The sequence below is a fragment of the Urtica dioica genome, chromosome 7, assembly GCF_054948205.1.
Source record: "Urtica dioica subsp. dioica isolate 48M chromosome 7, U.dioica_male_clone48M_v1_H2, whole genome shotgun sequence".
NCBI lineage: Eukaryota > Viridiplantae > Streptophyta > Magnoliopsida > Rosales > Urticaceae > Urtica > Urtica dioica.
In genome coordinates, this window is record NC_142762.1 from 36,097,678 (window position 1) to 36,110,341 (window position 12,664).

Genomic DNA, 12,664 nt, shown 5'->3' on the forward strand with positions numbered 1-12,664 from the left:
TGCAGGCTCTCCTTAGATCAGAGATCCCTCTCTTTTTCTCACGATCCTCATCCAAAGATCGTCCTAATAAAGAAATAAATGTAAACACACGTTAAATTCATGTCTCTTCCAAATGGTTGCGCACATAGATTGATTAAACATAATTCTCACACTCGATTTTTTAATAAAGAAACAAGAATCGAAAGGCCAAGATTGAGATAAGTCGGTGTGTGTGACTAAAACGTTAATTAATTGACTAAAACGAAAAAGTCTATGTGGATTGTGTTAAAATAAATAATTAAATCTTCCGTAGTAGATCGGGAAATCAAATTCGATCATATCTCTGAATATCTTGGAACTAACATAATATTTTCAGTTCGATTTGTGAGGAAAAGAATACAAACGTGACTAAAGTGATCCAGATGTTTCGAAGAAGTAGCTGTGCATAATCTTAAACAATATAAGATTTTGTCAAATTAAAAAAAATGCTAAAATGGATTCTTAAATTCTAGTTTTTCCGACTAAGTTTATCTCTAATTTTTGTGGAAGAAACTTTCCATTTGTTTTGCTTTTCGAACTTATGTTACTTCATGTTCTTTTTCAATTTTGCAAACAGACTTTATAACAAAACGAAGCATCATAATTATAGGAATTTTAATGGAATTCATGATAACAAAACTTACTTCATGTAAGTTTTCAGGATGTATGATGAAATTTTTTAAAACGCATATTTGATGGGAGGGCGTATATTTGTTTTTGGCCTACAAGAGTAAAGAAAACGAAAAGAGAAGGTTAAAAAAATCTGTTACTATTAGCTAATCGCTAATTCTTTTTAATTATTCTAACCAAAATTTTATTTTATTAAAAAAAATAGTTCATCAGATCCGCAGTAAATTAATTAATTTACTGCAGACTTAATGAGTTAATTTTTTTTTTTTAATAAAATGAATCTTGAACTATTTTTTTTTAAAATGAGGGTAGGTTATAGGGTAGTAGCCTAATTGACCAAAAAAAAAGGGGAGTGTAGCAAAATAGCCACTTTGAAACTATAGATTTTGTTTCTAGCCCATGTTTCATAATTTTTAGGCAAATAGCCAACATGCTTAAGTGACAATAATTACTAGACTAAATTACCCTTTTAAATAATCAAATGGAAAATAAAACTACAACATATTAAACATATTTAATTACGGAAAAAAAAACGCAACTTCAAAATGGTAACAGGCGAAAATATAGCATCTGCATAAATGATAATGACAAATATAGGAAAATGCTAACATAGAAACTTGAAAAGTGAAAAAAAAGTCAAAATGTGTACAACCCAAGATACTTCATAAAAATAGTAAAAATTAAAAGTGCAAACAGGGGAAAAACATTGATCATTAATCATTTGAAGACTTGCATCCCCTCTTGTTGTGGCCCTGGTTTCCACATTTGCTGCAACGTTGACGGTATGGGTGAAATAACTCAGACTTTGATCGATACCTCTTCATTTTTGGCCTTCCAGCTTGTCTTTTGTAAACTGGTGGATTAATTACATGAGCATCTTCAGGCAAATCCCACTCGCCTAAGTCTTCATTCTTCAATAGGGACAATATCTTGAGCGTAGATGGCAGCATAATTTTGACTAGTGTAATATGACGGAACAAAATCAAATGGTTTCAACTTCCTACGGTATAACGCCGCAGCCGCATGAGAACAAGGAAAATCATCCAATTACCAAACGCGACATGTACATGTCTTTTCAGCAATGTCGACAATTCGGTGAACGGCACCATCAATAACCTCAAGCTGTTGGTCATTGATGATGTTAACCTAAAAAGCAAAATAATAAAGCAAATTATTAATATACGATAATTAACACTAATTTCCACATATTAACAATAATTTTTGTCGTGAAACATACCTCCATCGTCCGAGCATCATCTTCAGAGTTAAACAGAATACCAAAAGCATGCTCAGTAAGACCAGATAGCATTCGTGGAATAAGTTCTCTCTTCTCATTAAACCACCTTTGCAGCAAACTTCGATAACTCAAAACCAAACAAGCAACTGGCCAGCCACGCGCTTCGTTCATCACAGAATTCAAGCATTCGGAAATATTTGTCGTCATTACATTATACCTCTTTCCAATAAACTGACTCCGCGACCACAATTCAGGCTTCGCATCCAGTAAGTATTGTTTCATGCTAGGCTTAGACTCGGTCATCTTTGCAAGCCAATAGTCAAAATCTTTTTTAGTATATGCCTTTGCACAATTGTAAAAAAGAGGCCCATAATAAGCTTTCCCAAACTTTGCCTTCACATTCGCCCAAAGATGTTGCATACACACTGCATAATTAGCCTCAGGAAAAACTGCATGGATAGCTTTTGGAATAGATGTATTTCGATCTGAGACGATAACCAAACCATCTCTAACACCATAAACTACCCTGAGATGAGTCATGAACCAATGCCAAGATTTGTCGTTTTCTGAATCAACAATACTAAAAGCCAAGGGAAAAAGATGATTATCACCATCTTGAGTCGTGGCCAATAGAAATGTCCCGCGTGATTTACCTTTGAGAAAAGTCTCGTCCACCGAAATGACAGGACGACAAAACTTCCAACCATGCACAGAAGCCCCCATTGCCAGGAAAAAATATTGGAAATTTCCCTGTGCATCAGTTTTTATTACTGTGTAAGTACTTGCCAACACAGATAATAAACGTTAATTATTGGAAATAATCTTGTAAGGGAAATAAATGGAAATAACTGTAAATAAATAACATGTTCGTCTAAGCATATAAAAACTGCTACATGTACAGAATAAAAAAAAAACAAACAGGATACTATCAAAGATACAAAATTACATGGATTCTTCTCTTTTATCATATCGCCTACAATGGGGAGATGAGAATATGATTTGTCATAATCACCGCGAATATCTTGCAAAACCTTGGAACGAGCCATCCACGCTTTATAATAGCTAATCTCAACTTTGAAACGCAAACGCATGATCTCAACAACTGCTTTTGGTGTATATTTGTCAGCCATTGAGCTTCGGAAATCATTGTTAACAACTTTGCTAATCAATGAAGATGACACTTGTTTATGACGATGTATAAGGTTCTTTCCAAAGCAATTATGATCTTTGTTGAAAGACCTAATCACCCAAAATTTGGAAACAGAACATACACTAGCATTCAATTTCCACGAGCAATCAGAATTCAAACAAACAATACAATATCGCGTCTTGCTAGACCTTTTCACCCGGAATTCGAAATTGTTTCTCAACGCAATAATAGTCAACGCTGAAATCATTGTTTCTTTACTCATAAAAATGTTATTGACATCAACTTCAACATTCATCGGGCAATTTTTCAATTGCGTCTCGTCAAAAACAGTTCCACCATCTGGAAACTTTTCATCAACCAAGCTCATAGAATCACATTTTTCCAAAGACTGACGTTCAAAAATCTTAACTGTTAAATAAAACAAATTAACAATGAGAGTCGGACCAGATCTAAACAAGTTAACGTTTTAAAAAAAAAGACACGACAACATACCAGAATCCACCAACGACCAAGACGCAGAATCCATCGGAAACAAATGGTTTCTTCCAGCCGCTATTTTTTTTTTCTTCTGCTAGATAGAACCAGCTGGAACAAAAAAAACGTGAGAATGCTTGTGTTTCAAAAATTCAAACGTTCCAATATTTAAAATATAACTGCTTCCATAATAATAGCAACAAGTCAGTGTGTTTAAAAAAAAAATATCACGCAATGAAAAAAAAAACGCATAAACAAGAAAAAGAAAACGTGTAATACAATCCTTAAATATAGAAGTTAATTGACCTAATAAACATTAACCCACTCACGCAAAAAAAAAAAAAAAAAAAAAAAAAAAAAAAAAAAAAAACCAACTCCTACGGAAAAAAGCCAAACGTGTCACACGCAATGGAAAAAAACACACGCAATGAAAAAAAAAACACTCATAAACCTCATTAACACACGTATACAAAAATAGAATAATAATTAAAACAAACTTACTTAAAATATATGAGGACAAAAAAGTAAAACAATTATTACCACTTAATATGGTTGGCTATTTCTCTAAAAAACTCCAAACATAGGCTAGATCTCAAACCAAACGTTTTAAGTGGCCTAGTTGCTTATAAAACTAAAAAAAAAAAAAAAAAAGAGTAGAAAACCACTTGACACGAGAATATTAAGAGATTGTGACACAACTTACAAGTTTCTTGACGAAATGTTTTTTTTTATTAGAAAATAAATAATATTTCTTGTTCTTGAGCAAAAAATAAATAAATTGATTCGTTTTTTTTTTCTTTTTTTTTTTTTTTTTATCAAATTTCTTTCCCGGTGACGAACTCTTCTCTTTATTTGGGGGGCGGAGGTGCTTACCAACTGATCTAGTCCTTGTCAGTCAGGTCTTTAACTATATCTTTGACAACAAGGTACCCCATGCAATAATTGAATCTTTTATGTTTTATTTTTCGCTTTGGAAATGACATCCATTAATAATGTGTGCTGTGTTGAACGTTCTCAAACTATTTTATTTTATTTTACATATGAGATAACTATATTATTTTATATGTCCACGCAATTAACGACTCCCATTTTTAAAAAGAAACACACAACTCATTACCACGTTTAGTTAGCAGCTTGAAGAGTAGTCCGGAGTCCGGACCAACCACCAAATAAAAAAAAAGAAAAGAAAAGAAAAAAGGTGACATTATTGCATTTAGTACTCTGTGAGTACTGTGTGATGGAAGAAACCGTCGCCGGAGCTGTGGACTACAAGAACCGACCTGCCCTGCGATCGAATTCCGGCCACTGGAGAGCAGCAGCTTTTATCATCGGTACCAGAAATGTTACGATATAATTAAATTAAGTGTCTTTGTGTGTGACGATTTTAATTTTTTTTTTCATTATTTTTATATAGGTGTTGAGATCGCGGAGAGGTTCGCATTTTACGGAGTCGGCGCGAATCTGATAACGTATCTGACCGGACCGCTTGGAGAGTCAACGGCCAGTGCTGCGGCGAATGTCAACGCTCTCAACGGCGCGGGCGCGTTGCTGCCTCTGGTCGGAGCTTTCGTCGCCGATGCTTTTCTTGGCCGTTACCGTACCATTCTTTTCGCTTCACTGCTCTACATTTTGGTGCACTTTCTCAAATCTCTCTCCGTTTCATCTTCCCTCTTTTCTTCTATATTTTTTTAAACGTCTCTCTCTCTATATATGTGAGTAAATAAATAAAGTGACTCAAAATATGTTACTGCTTTAGTTGATTAAGCAACCATTTTTTGCTTCAGTTTTGGCATGAGGCTCTGCACATATGTAAGTTTAATCTTGACATGCTGTTTCTTTCAGTTCAAGACAAGTAAATTCGCTCATATAAATTGATAAGTTTGCACTTTTTTTTTGTTTTTTTGTTTGTTCTGTTTTGAAAAAAGTAGATCTAAAAGTCTAAAAGTGTGAAATTGGACAGTTTGACTATCTGGCTTGAGGTTGAGGTGTTCTTTTACTCATAATTTTTTTTTTTTTTTTTAATATACAGAATTACAATAACTCTACATTCATGCAATCCTTTCTACAAAAATAGTTTGTTGGCTGTATCTTATTGGCTGTTGTATCTGTTACAAAGGCATTAGGATTGTTGGCCCTCTCAACTCTCTTACCTTCTCTGCTTGGTTCAACATCAAGTTCGCCTCCTTTCTACCAAGTCATACTGTTCTTCTCTTTGCTGTATTTGATTGTGATTGCTCAAAGCGGTCACAAGCCATGCACTCAGGCATTTGGGGCGGACCAGTTCGACGGCCAACACCCCTCAGAGAGCCGCGCAAAGAGCTCGTTCTTCAATTGGTGGTATTTCGGCGTGTCTTCTGGCGCGTTCATGACGAGTTTGATCTTAGTTTACGTGCAAGAGAATCTTAGTTGGGCTCTCGGATTCGGAATCCCCTGCATTGTCATGGTCTTCTCGTTGCTTGTTTTCTTGCTCGGGACAAAATCTTACAGGTACGTTGTTTCCGAGAACGAGAAAGGTCCATTTTCGAGGATCGGTAGAGTGTTCGTTGCAACTTTTAGGAACCGCTATGCAATCTCATCGACTACAGATGAATCTCATAGACTCCTCACTCGTGAAAGTTCTGAACAATTCAAGTAAGTCATTCGTATAATGCTAATGAAAAACCAATTGACAGTAAAGGCTGTTAAGTTTTAATTTTCTTGACATAAAAAAGGTACTTAAACATCAATTAACATCATCGATTATTCGCCAGATTCCTCAACAAGGCGTTGATTGCATCGAACGAATTCGAAGAACACAGATGGGTTTGCAGCGCAAGCGAAGTCGAGGAAGCGAAAGCTGTAGTGAGGCTGATCCCGATATGGGCGACATGTCTAGTATATGGCATCGTGTTTGCTCAAGTCACGACTTTCTACACAAAGCAAGGAGCCACAATGGAGAGAACAATCGTGTCGGGATTTCAAATACCGGCCGCGACTCTCCAGTGCTTTGCCACCTTTTCGATCCTCACCTTCCTTCCCGTCTACGAGCGGATTCTGGTCCCGATCGCCAGAGCCTTCACCGGAAAGCCGTCTGGGATCACGATGCTGCAGAGAATAGGCATCGGAATCTTCATATCACTGCTTTCGATGATCATCGCGGCTCTGGTCGAGATGAGACGCCTCGAGATTGCCAAAGAGAGCGGGCTTGTGGACGATCCGAATTCGACGGTCCCGATGAGCGTGTGGTGGTTGGTTCCGCAGTATGTTCTGTTCGGAGTCGCTGACGTTTTCACGTTGGTGGGTCTCCAAGAGTTCTTCTACGATCAGGTTCCGATGGAGCTCAGGAGCCTCGGGCTTGCTCTATACCTCAGCGTGGTTGGAATCGGAAGCTTTTTGAGCAGTTTTCTCATTTGGGCCATCAACAAGGCGACAAGCGGAGACGGACGGGACAGCTGGTTCGCGAATAATCTAAACAAGGCTCATCTTGATTACTTCTATTGGCTTATTGCTGCTCTTACTGCACTGGGATTTTGCAGCTTCTTGTATTTTTCCAGGTTATACGTTTACAATCATAGAAGGGCTTTATAGCAATGCCTTCTAAGTTTAATCTATGTATATAACCCAACTCTTCTAAATGGGTAAAACTACATTTTATTTTGTCGTGGTTGACTTTTAGATTCTTATTTATTTGTAACGTTTTTATGAAAAGTAATTAATTTCTGGTGAGCTATTTCCCATTGATAGCCAACCTTGAAAGGAAAATTTATGCAAGCCACCAACGTTTCTCATGAATTTTTTCTCCTTTCACTGTAATTACGAAATACTCGCACCGTAAGAACTGATTACACATGGACATATATTAAATTGGCGTGATAAAATTGTCTTATTTTAATTGGAGGGAAGAGAGATAAAAGATCTGGATTCAGCCTAAACAGTTTCATTCACGTTCTCTATTACTTACCAGACGTGTTGTTAACTCATGGGATTATATATATATATACTATTGGAACCAATTAATTGGAGGTTAGCAGAGACGCGATCTGAAGACACACCAGGTCACGCAATTAAATTATACAATTCCACCAGCACAGTGTGATTCACGTTCTCCATATCTTTCTACTTATAGTCATCCAAAATGAATTTGTTTTATTTATTTATCGGCCAAGGAGTGCAAAATAGTTAATTGGTAAAGAGCTCAATGGAAGAAGAGACTCCAATGGTAGACAGGGCTGACGTGGTGGACGGCGCTGTGGACTACAAAAATCGTCCGGCATTGAGGTCAACCTCCGGCGGCTGGAGATCCGCTGCTTTTATAATAGGTTCGGATATATATATATATATATATACATAAATATATATATATATATATATATATAGATATCTCCACACAAACAGTTCTGCGTTATTTGTTGCTCTACCTGATTTGGATTATTGGTTTTTTGGTTTAGGCGTTGAGATTGCGGAGAGGTTTGCGTATTACGGGGTGAGCGCAAACCTGATAACGTATCTGACCGGACCGCTTGGAGAGTCAACGGCCGTGGCAGCTTCGAATGTCAACGCTTTCAACGGTGCCGGAATGTTGCTGCCTCTCTTTGGCGCTCTCGTTGCCGACACTTTTCTAGGCCGATTCCGAACCATTCTTTTCGCTTCATTGCTCTACATTCTGGTGCCATTTCTCAAATCTCTCTTTTTCCTCCTCTTTCTTCTTCTTCTTCTTCTTCTTCTTCTTCTTCTTCTTCTTCTTCTTCTTCTTCTTTCAATCACGTAGTATTCTATGAGAGAGAGAGAGAGAGAGAGAGAGAGAGAGAGATGTCACGTGTCGCTTGACTGTCACGGCTCACGTATTGAGCCATGGAAAAAAAATTAGAATTGCTTATGATAAATTAATGTTAAATGGTTGTTAAAAAAGCTGGTATGCTTTGTTTGAGAGAAGTCATGTATTAAATTTGTGACATGTTACCGAATTATTATCATATGCAAATTAGACCAATTATATTGTTTGTCACTAACCAGTGTTTTTTTTTTTTTTTTTTTGATAAATCACTAAGCAGTGTTTGGAACACTGAATTATACTGATAAAGAAATTCTCTAGAAATTATTCGTGTTAATTTGAGTTATGGAAAATTCGGTAGAAAATAAGTAACTAAAATGTGGATTATATTTTCTTTTGAAAATAATAAAAATATATATGCCACTAATTTTCGGTAACATTTTCATTTTCATTTTTCTTCATAAAATCCGGGTTCGGAGAGAGCCTTGACAATCAATGAGATAGGAAGGACTCCTTTAGTTGATCAAAATGTATTCTTTGATTTCAGGAAAGCATTTGAAAATCTATGATTAGTTCCCGTAGTCAAGCTACATTCTTGCACCTCATTTTCCCCTATAGAAATGATATGTTCTAACTTTTACAAATGGAATGAATTGTGTAGGCACTGGGATTGTTGACCCTCTCAACAATCTTACCATCTCTGCTCGGTTCCAACTGCGAAACCAGCAACACGACGCCATGTTCGCCTCCTTTATCCCAAGCAATATTGTTCTTCTCTTCGCTGTATCTGATTGCGATCGCTCAAGGCGGTCACAGGCCCTGCACTCAGGCTTTTGGCGCGGACCAGTTCGACTGTCAAGATCCATCGGAGAGCAACGCAAAGAGCTCCTTCTTCAATTGGTGGTATTTCGGTGTGTGCGCTGGCTCGTTCGTTACCAAGCTGATCGTGGTTTATGTACAAGACAATTTCAGTTGGGGTCTCGGATTCGGAATCCCCTGCATCATGATGCTCTTTGGATTGCTCATCTTCTTGCTCGGGACAAAAGCTTATCGATATGTCGTTTTCGATAATGAGAAGAATCCCTTTTCGAGGATCGGTAGAGTGTTCGTAGCTACGATTAGGAACCGCTGGGCAATCTCTTCGGCCATGACTAAATCAGATCAATCCCACAGTCTCATGCCTCATGCAAATTCCGAACAATTCAAGTAAGAAACAACTTTTATTTTAGGGTCCATTAGCTATATAACCATATTTACATTTTGAGATTTCTATTTAACCAACGCTTGGTAATATTTTGTAAATCGCCTCATCCACGTATTTACACACTTAAATTGACGTAAATACTACACCTTTTTATTTCAATGAAATGACAAATCAAGAATACAACGTCATGTTTGTGGCTATTCACCAAACGTTGACTATATAGCGATCCCAAACGTCTAAAGTAGCTAGTTGCCTAAATTTTTATTTTTTTTATTTTTTATTATATGACGCTTATGTTAAGTATCACGGGTTCCATCTGAAAACTAATTGACGATGATTTGAGTAACTCGGACCTTATTAAGATTTGATATGTCCAATCATCGCCAGATTCCTCAACAAGGCCTTGATCGAAGAAAATGAATTTGACGAACACAGAGGGGTTTGTAGCGCTAGCGAAGTGGAGGAAACAAAAGCCGTAGTCAGGCTGATCCCTATATGGACAGCCTGTCTAATGTATGGAATAGTGTTTGCGCAAACCTCGACTTTCTTCACAAAGCAAGGAGCAACAATGGAGAGAACAATCGTGCCGGGATTCAAAATACCGGCCGCTTCCCTTCAGTGCATCGTCAACATCATAATTGTGACCTTCATTCCAATCTATGACCGAGTTTTGGTCAAGATTGCTAGAGGCTTCACCGGAAAGCCATCGGGGATAACGATGCTGCAGAGAATAGGAATCGGGATCTTCATATCCGTGTTCTCGATGATAATCTCCGCTCTGGTCGAGACGAGACGCCTCAAAATCGCTGAAGAGCACGGCCTCGTGGACGATCCGAGTTCGACGGTTCCGATGAGTGTGTGGTGGTTGCTACCACAGTATATTATGTTTGGAATCATGGACGTGTTTACGATGGTGGGTTTGCAAGAATTCTTTTACGATCAGGTTCCAAAGGAATTAAGAAGCGTCGGAATAGCTCTGTATCTCAGCGTGTTCGGTGTCGGAAGCTTCTTAAGCGGTTTCATGGTGTCTGTGATCGACAAAGCGAGCAGTGAAAAAGGCGGTGAGAGCTGGTTCTCCAATAATCTCAACAAGGCGAGTCTTCACTATTTCTATTGGCTGCTTGCTGGACTTAGTGCACTGGGATTCGCCACCTTCTTGCATTTCTCAAGGCTGTACGTATATAATAGAAGGGTTTTGTAAAATAATGGATTTCTCGGAAGTATGAGAGGGGGGTTTTTCATAAGTTTTGAAAAATAAATAAAATCCCATGGTTTTTATTTTTATTGGGTCTGACCGCGCTTTTGAAAATATTCTCTAAGCACGTCGTGCTGGTTCGCTCGGTCAGGAATTTGATAAAAAAAAATAGTACTCTTTGGCCGGTACAAACATGCGGGACGCTCTCATCATCGAGATTTTTAGAAAAATAAAATTACAAGAAGAAAAAGGAACGATTTTCTTCATTTCTGAATCAATTACAGTTACAGAGATTTGTTTTCTTCTAGCTCAAGCTAAGCTTGCTTCTAACTCAAGTTAACTAAACTAACTGCGATTAACAGAATTGAAAGCAAACTCAGACACTCAGGACAGCATGGCAGTCCCGAGGTGTTATGAGCGGTCATCCAGAGTGACTCTGAGTGGTTCTCCTAATAATGCATTAATGTTAAAGATGAGGTTGAGTTCTAAAGTATCAAATTTTGATGCTATTGCATGAGAGGAGATTGTTACTAATTGACAGATGTGAGCACTCATTATAAAGAAACTCGAGTTCACGAAAGTCGAGTAAATGTAAACGATAACAGATTTAACGTAAGTAAAGTTATCTGACTTCTGACATTGGTCCAGTTATTTTTATTTTGTTTTCCGTCTAACAATAAAGTCAACGGAAAGTCTATAAGAAACAAAAGAAAAAAAAAAGTAGTATCAGACGTGTGTAGCCTAATCGGCGCCGAGGTGACGATTGAAGACCTTACGACGATGATTTGTTTCGATTTGGGCGAAAATTATATTGTAAAGGTTATTTAGTTGAGGGTATTTTGAGAATTTCAAACTTGTCTGTTAGCCTTAATATTTTCTCAATAAATACCATATGTATCGATGTTCTTTGCAGAGCGCAAGTGACTTGTAAACACATTTTCTTCCGATTTGAGTTTTAGTGAGAGTCTGCAGCGACAAAGTAAATGTAACTTTCGCATTTAAAGTGAACCACTATAAATTTGTGTATGTTAATTAATTTTATTCTTTGTGATTCTGTTAATATATATATATATATATATATATATATATATATATATATATATATTCAAAAATATTTTATAGAGGCAAGTGTTTTTATTAATAGTTTCCTGGTTTTTTTTGCTTATAAATAGACATATCTGTACGAAAGAATTTGTTTCTTGGTTTTGTTTGTTTTTATAAATAGCCTTCCATAGTCGTTTATTTGTTTGTTAATAAACGAAACTAGTTTGCTTTCTAAAACGAAAATAATGAATAATGTAATTACTAGTTTTGTTAGTTCAAGAACAAGAAATGTATAATTCGTGTATATTGAATTTTTATTTTTTTTCCATCAAGTCTAAAATCAATAGTTTTATTTTTTAAAAACTATTTTCAATTTTGTATTTAATTTGAATTCTACTTGGCAGTTTTACCAATGATATTAATTAACTAACCTACTATAAAATTTTGAGATATTCTAAATAGTCAACATTTTGTAAATTTTAAGTGAATAACTATTATGATGATGTAATATTGTTTGGGCATTTTTAAAATTCTATTTATGCCCTTGAAATCTAATAGATTATTTACAATTATTAATGACTATTTACAATTATTTATGTTTTTTTACTTTGTTAATAAAGTATTAGGAATATTTACTTAAAATTTACCAAAAGTTTACTATATGGAAAAACTTGAGTTTTCATATGACTATATATCTAGTTAGCCCCTAAAAAATATAATCAACCAAACCACTTAAAATATGCGAATGTTATTTTAACCAACGTTTCATTTAAGAAAAATAACCTTTAACTAAGCGTATCTCAGATTAACCTTTCTTTTATACACGGTTCACTTAAAAGTTTATTTTTGTTTCATAATTAATTGCAAATACTTGATTTGTTTCCAAAACTATAGGAAACACTTATTGTGTTTTATTTGAGTAGTATTAATTATTGTTTCCTTCTCAGGATGAACGTTTCACT

At 36.2% G+C, this 12,664-nt stretch overlaps 3 protein-coding genes across 3 annotated transcripts; 2 read left to right on the top strand and 1 right to left on the bottom strand.

Annotated features, from left to right (window-relative positions):
* Positions 1 to 1,554: 1,554 nt before the first annotated feature.
* On the bottom strand, positions 1,555 to 3,561 carry LOC149391148 (uncharacterized). Its single transcript, XM_089619938.1, has 8 exons — positions 3,528 to 3,561; positions 3,224 to 3,443; positions 2,917 to 3,124; positions 2,539 to 2,635; positions 2,103 to 2,451; positions 1,886 to 1,991; positions 1,700 to 1,794; positions 1,555 to 1,648 (listed from the first exon to the last, which is right to left on the bottom strand). The coding sequence occupies exons 1-8, from the start codon at positions 3,559 to 3,561 to the stop codon at positions 1,555 to 1,557; spliced, it is 1,203 nt and encodes a 400-aa protein (XP_089476064.1).
* Positions 3,562 to 4,726: 1,165 nt separating this feature from the next.
* Positions 4,727 to 7,179, top strand: LOC149391149 (protein NRT1/ PTR FAMILY 5.10-like). The gene is made up of 4 exons (XM_089619121.1): positions 4,727 to 4,840; positions 4,924 to 5,141; positions 5,626 to 6,140; positions 6,260 to 7,179. The coding sequence occupies exons 1-4, from the start codon at positions 4,747 to 4,749 to the stop codon at positions 7,074 to 7,076; spliced, it is 1,644 nt and encodes a 547-aa protein (XP_089475247.1). The 5' UTR covers positions 4,727 to 4,746; the 3' UTR covers positions 7,077 to 7,179.
* A 507-nt stretch (positions 7,180 to 7,686) lies between these two features.
* Positions 7,687 to 10,688, top strand: LOC149391150 (protein NRT1/ PTR FAMILY 5.10-like). The gene is made up of 4 exons (XM_089619122.1): positions 7,687 to 7,807; positions 7,937 to 8,154; positions 8,921 to 9,465; positions 9,851 to 10,688. Exons 1-4 carry the CDS (start codon positions 7,687 to 7,689, stop codon positions 10,662 to 10,664), a joined length of 1,698 nt encoding a protein of 565 aa, XP_089475248.1. The 3' UTR covers positions 10,665 to 10,688.
* The last annotated feature ends 1,976 nt before the right edge of the window (positions 10,689 to 12,664 follow it).

Coding starts and splice junctions, on each gene's coding strand:
- LOC149391148 (XM_089619938.1), bottom strand. CDS start 3,561: ATGGATTCTGCGTCTTGGTCGTTGGTGGATTCTG. Junction 3,125..3,223: donor TTCGAATTCCGGGTGAAAAG/GTCTAGCAAGAC, acceptor TTGGGTGATTAG/GTCTTTCAACAAAGATCATA. Junction 1,992..2,102: donor AGTCAGTTTATTGGAAAGAG/GTATAATGTAAT, acceptor TTTGCTGCAAAG/GTGGTTTAATGAGAAGAGAG.
- LOC149391149 (XM_089619121.1), top strand. CDS start 4,747: ATGGAAGAAACCGTCGCCGGAGCTGTGGACTACAAGAACCGACCTGCC. Junction 4,841..4,923: donor AGCAGCAGCTTTTATCATCG/GTACCAGAAATG, acceptor ATTTTTATATAG/GTGTTGAGATCGCGGAGAGG. Junction 6,141..6,259: donor GAAAGTTCTGAACAATTCAA/GTAAGTCATTCG, acceptor ATTATTCGCCAG/ATTCCTCAACAAGGCGTTGA.
- LOC149391150 (XM_089619122.1), top strand. CDS start 7,687: ATGGAAGAAGAGACTCCAATGGTAGACAGGGCTGACGTGGTGGACGGC. Junction 7,808..7,936: donor ATCCGCTGCTTTTATAATAG/GTTCGGATATAT, acceptor TTTTTGGTTTAG/GCGTTGAGATTGCGGAGAGG. Junction 9,466..9,850: donor GCAAATTCCGAACAATTCAA/GTAAGAAACAAC, acceptor AATCATCGCCAG/ATTCCTCAACAAGGCCTTGA.